Here is a 5,793-nt window from a genome sequence, read left to right on the forward strand (position 1 = left end):
ACACACACACACACACACACACACACACACGTTTCTTTTGCTTAATGAATTATATAAATTATTTTATTTTCTGCAGGCCTGGACAAGATTGAGTTCCTGCAGAGCCACGAGAACCAGGAGATCTACCAGAAGGCCTTCGACCTGATCGAACACTACTTCGGCGTAGAGGAGGAGGACGCCAGTCTGGCTCCACAGGTGGACCAGAGCCAGGGCCAGTTTGTCTTCCAGCAGCAGGAGGGACCCATGGAGGGTTTCCAGCTTTAACCCCGCCTCATCTCCACAGCCCCTTCTTCTTGGTCTCTGAGCCTGGGCCTGCTGGCCTGCGAACTCTCCTGGGACCTCACCTCGTCTCTGCTGGACCAGCTCCACCAGCTCGTCCCCACACCTCCACCTCTAATATGCCTTCACAACAACACACATGCTGGATAGACAGAGGTCTGTGAATACGGAGACGGACAGTGAGAGCTGATTGGACTGCGGGAGCCTGAGTCCTGAACGGAGGCTCAGCTGACTGGTTTCCCTCTGATGAGACGTCTACGCCATGAAAAGCCAACTCATGTTAAAGAGAGTTCTCTTTTTCTTCAGTGCTCAGTATGATGTTCCTTTGACTTCCTGTGATAATGAAGTTCAGAATATTTATGTTACAATTAGAAACAAATCAAAATCCACATCCCTTTCTGAATGTGAATCTACCTCTTCAGTCTAAAGAGAGAGAGAGAGGGAGAGTGAGGACGGAGGGAAGGAAAAGCCCTAAATGAACAGATAAAGCATCAGGCTGATTGTTTTTCTTTTATTATTATGGCTAAAATCCAATCTTGAATAAATCTTGGGTGTTGAGATTGGGGCTGTAGAGGCTGATCTGTTGGCAGTGGATGTAAATACAGTGTTACTGTACATGGTGGTGTTGCCACGCTGTTCTGCTCTCTGGGTTCTCTCTGCTCCCATTTGTCTTCTCAGAGCTGGAGGAGCTGCTCCTCTCTCCTCCACCCTCAGCTGGTTCCTGGATCTGGCCTGCAGGTCTGAGTTGGTTTGAAATCTGTGACGTTGTTTGTTACGAGCAGTGTGAGAGCCGGCGCAGCGCTGTCTGTGTCACATGATGCAGTGGTTTTTTCTGTTTTCCAGCCTCATGATTAATCTTAAATTATTTTCTCTGCCTGCATCACTTCTTCATGTGATGGATCAGTGGACTTGGAGGGTTTTGTATATTATATATACATGCGAGAGAGTGTAACCAGAGTATTTAAGTGGCTGCAGGAGGGTGTGATATGCAATTATATTTCCTGGTTGATGCAGTTGTCGTGTTTCCATCACGATGAGGACGTTCCTCTCTTTACTCTCCGATTTATTTTTTTTTTTCCCCATGTTCTCGTGTTGTGGTTGACGTCTTAAGATGGAAACACACCGTGTTTTGGTTTTCTTCCTACTTTTGACTCCACCCCTGAACCATGATTGGACAGTTTTTCGACGCGTGCACGTTTGAGTACAGCGACATCAGCTGGTGGAGAAGCGAACATAAAATGAATCTAATATTTATGTGAAATGGAAAATATTTGTAATGCAGAAATGACATCAAGCACATTGAATTGTGTATAGTTTTCTAATATTTCTGGTTTGTATGATTGTATATCATTTTTTAGGTTTTGGTAGTGTTTTTGTTTTCTCCTGTTTGGGAGTTGATTTGCTGTGTTGTTGTGGCTCTCAGTAGAAGTGTGTGTGTTGTGGCTGCTGACCCGGACTGGATCAGGTCTGACAGCGACCTGGATCACAGAGGTCTGACAGTGACCTGGCTCAGACTGGCTCCTCAGTGTGGGGACGCACACTTCCATTGTGTAACAAGAATTAATAAACTGATCTGTTGGCTACAAACCGAACACACTGCATCACTGTTTATTGACTTACTATCACGTTCATTTTTTTTATTCTACAGCTACAGTTACTTGTTGTTTTACAGATTCATTTATGAGCGCCTTTCAAGGCCCCAAAGGACACGTAACACAGCAAATAGAAACATTCAGAAACAGAAACAAGATAGAGACAATGTATGAATGAAATAATTAAATATACACAGTATACATATACTATATATACATATACACACATACTGCTTTAAACAGCTGCAAAATGATAAACTGTAAAACATTAAAGAACCTAAGAAGATGAACTTAAAATTAGCTCCATTTCCATCAGCTGTAAAGATAAAGTGATGAGAACTTTATCAACAACAACAACAACAATGGAGCATTTTAAAGTAGCTGTTGTTACTTCTACTGTAAGTTTTGCTATTGCTACATAGCTAACGTTAGCATTAGCAGCTGTTTACTTACCAGTCTAAAAGAAACGTGAGTTCAGCATCAAACTTCATTCCTTTACTCACCAACAGCTGTATCCAGAGGTGGAAACAAACAACAATGTTAACTCTTATCTCTATCACTTCTCTTATTCTACTGAAGTTAGCATGCTAACCAGCTAGCCACAGTCCTTCACTTTCTGATAGAGACTCACTGCAGACTCCAGTCTGTCCTGAGGACGTATTATAACCTTGTCTTGTAAAGACAAAAATGGCTGAAGCTCTTGTCAAGCAAAATGACCACCACCTGCTCCTGATGAGAAATCGTGTTCAGCAGAAGAGAAAACTTTAATATAGAACCTTAAGTAAATTACATACAGTTCATCCTGAAAGTCTTCAGACCATCACAGTTTCACATTATGTTGCAGTTTGAAGCTAAAGTAAAAAAAACAAAACAGTTTTTCCTCATCAGTCTACACTCAATACCCCACAATGACAAAGATAAAACTAAATTAAAAGGACTCTTCTAGAGCTGGACCTGGACTAACTGAGACATCAGGGAGAGGAGAGGAGACCAAGAACCTGATGGTCTCTCTGAGCTGCAGAGATCCTGTGTGGAGATGGAGAAACTTCCAGAAGGACGACCATCACTGCAGCTCTCCACTGATCTGGTCTTTATGCCAGTGTCCAGATGAAGAATATCCTCAGGGACAGTTTGTAAAGAAGCAGCTCAAAGACTGAGAGAAACCAGATTCTCTGGTCCCATGAAACCAGAACTGAACTGTCTGGTCTCAGTTCTCAGAGTCATGTCTGGAGGAAACCGGGCATGTTTCTTAGAACTGGTCGTTCCTCTGGCAGTTTCTCCATCTCCACACAGGATCTCTGCAGCTCAATGTTATATTTCAGTTTCTTCTTTATATTAAATTTGCAAAAGTTTCTCAAATTCTTTTTTTGGCTTTCTCATAATGGGGAATAGAGTGTTGTCTGACTGCAACATGAAAGAATGAAATGAATGTGTCTGACCAACAGACTATTTTCTCTCAGAGAAAGAATGCATGAATCACTTTTGTACAATTACTTAAACAGAATTAGTTTCTTCAGAATCTTCAGGACAGGATCGGGGAGTCCCTGTCACTGTGATTCACTCATTTCTGCAGTAACAGTGGATCCTGTCACACTGGATGAGACGGTTCAGGAGCTGCTGGGAGCAGGTCAGAGGCCTCGGGAACCTGCTAGTTCTTTCTTTTTAGTTACAGTGAAGCTGGTCTGGTTCCAACCGCAGTCTCAGACGGTGCAGACAGACCAAGATTTTATCTGGGGTGGGAAATTTACACAACACAAACAAAACAAAACTAGAATTACCGCCTCATGTTTGTCTGCCTCCTCCACTCCACTAGTTTCAGATTACATCCCTGTTTATCCAGAGTCATAGAAAATATGAACCATTTGTGTGAAATTTTGTCATAATTGCTGTTTGAAATCTTGAGTTATGGCTAAAAAGTGTTTTGTGAGGTCACACTGACCTTTGATCACCAAAATCTAATCAGTTCGTCATTGAGTCCAAGTGAATGTTTGTGGCAATTTTTAGGGATTCCCTTACCAAATTTGAAAAAAGGATGTTGGTGCCAAATGGGGGGGGTGTGCGTGGGAATATAATGTTAATGTAGTAGACTTTCCCAAGGGGGGTATGTTAAAGATGCGTACTGATGTATGAGGGGGGTATGTATAATACCTTTATGAAACTTTAAATGGTTGAATGGGTCTAAAGGAATACGTCATCATGCATCCATATTCACAAGCAACAAGTCCTGATGACTGTGTGAGAAACGTAAGTTCTTAAAGCATATTACCTTGAGTTCTCCCTCTCCGTCTCTCTGTCACACACATAGACACAGACACAGACATGCTGTGAGTTCTCCACCCCCCTCCCGCTACGTCACTCTGTCACGCACACACACACGAACACGCACAGTGCAACTGGAGGTGGGAAAAAAAAATAAATGTCAGTTCATAAATAAATTCTCAGAAAAGCTTTGTAATGGTAAAGGTTGTAATCTTCATAGTCACAAAGTCACTGTACAGAAAATTTACTTTTTGTATCCTCCCTGTGAGAAAAAGGCACTAGTCTCAGCATCAGTGGAAACATGTTAAGATATATAAAGGAACAGTAAATATCAGGAGCTATTAAAGTTCACTGTGTTTCTTCTCTTTCAGTTGTATCAAAGTCGAAATTAGTATTCTGATGTTTCCGTCACTCAGTGTCAGGTGGAGTTTTCAGCATTTTCAGCTTATGCTTGCGTTAAAGGAAACCGACAGCACTGAAGTGTTTTTTATCCTCCGTCTTGTACATTGAGGTAATGATGGGAGGGGTGGCTGGCTGATTGACAGCTCATTTAAACAGTCACGGTCAAGGAGATGAGAGGCGAGGTGCAGAAACAGGAAGTTAATGAAGCTGGAGTGATGAGCGACAGGTACAACATCACTGATGCACTCATCTGTCTCTGTGTAATTGAAACCTCATTTAGTAAATCATGGTGATGCTGATTCACCGTTTTTTCTCTGAAACCAAATACTTTTTTACTTGAAAACAAAGCGTGAGAGTCTCTTTAAACTATTATTCCAGTATACGGTGATAACGTGTTTCATTTGGACTTTGAGAACGGGAAGGAGGAGTTTGCAGGAATCTTTGGAGAAATTTACTTCACACCTACAGCTTAATATTCTCTATAAAAAGCCTCTGTGATAACAGTGACTACCATTATGGATTTGGTGCTAATAAGCATAACACTAAAGAGAGTAAAATGAGTAGAACTTTTCGAATTTTTACTTTATCAATACCAAATTTGGTATACAGTGTTGGGTGACTGAGAGGCAGATTTCTATTACAAATGATTTATCTATCTAAAAGGTTTTTGTGGGTCAAAGTGACTTTGACCTTTGACCATTGAACTTCAAGTGTCATGGCAAGGGTCTGAATGGGAAACTTTAATTCTTGCACCTTAGAAAACTTTGATATTTACCTTGAAGCACTGGTGCGGAGTCATTAGGGATTTTTAGCATACAACTCTGCTTGGCATGGCCTAGACACAATCAAGGTCATTGCATAGGTCAGATGTTGGTCCCTGCTTCGGCCTTCCGGACTGTCGCACCTCCTCCGGTGCCAGTGCGGGCAGCTGCAGGGTCATCAGCTGGAGGCCGCCGTTCACGGATGTTTCGCCCCCTATGCCAGTACATCTCCCGGCGGGGGGGCAGTGGCGTATGGGGACGTCTCCCCGCCACTCCCTGCAACTGCCCTTGATGGGGTGTTAGCCCCCATCCACTTTCCTTCCTCTGAAGCCACAGCCAGTAGCTCGCCTTCTTGGCCTCTTCTCCCAACTCTTTCACCGCCTTCCGCAAGCTTGACCCCGTCAACCCAGCTCTGCGGAGCAGTTGGACTGCCGCCTTGCCAACAAAGCCCCTGCTTCCCACTTCCACAGGATGTACCCTGGCTCTCCAGCCAGCCTCTT

At 43.0% G+C, this 5,793-nt stretch overlaps 1 protein-coding gene across 1 annotated transcript in view; it reads left to right on the forward strand.

Annotated features, from left to right (window-relative positions):
* kpna5 (karyopherin alpha 5 (importin alpha 6)) overlaps positions 1–1,871 on the forward strand; it is a 13,906-nt gene extending 12,035 nt beyond the window's left edge. The window contains exon 14 of the mRNA XM_023418647.2: positions 77–1,871. Within this exon, the coding sequence (XP_023274415.1) occupies positions 77–264 (188 nt within the window). The 3' untranslated portion in view covers positions 265–1,871. The remainder of the gene's footprint in view (positions 1–76) is intronic.
* Positions 1,872–5,793: the final 3,922 nt, after the last annotated feature.

The sequence above is a fragment of the Seriola lalandi genome, unplaced genomic scaffold (genome assembly GCF_002814215.2).
Source record: "Seriola lalandi dorsalis isolate HSWRI2012SDOR001 ecotype SW California unplaced genomic scaffold, Sedor1 jcf7180002054583, whole genome shotgun sequence".
NCBI lineage: Eukaryota > Metazoa > Chordata > Actinopteri > Carangiformes > Carangidae > Seriola > Seriola lalandi.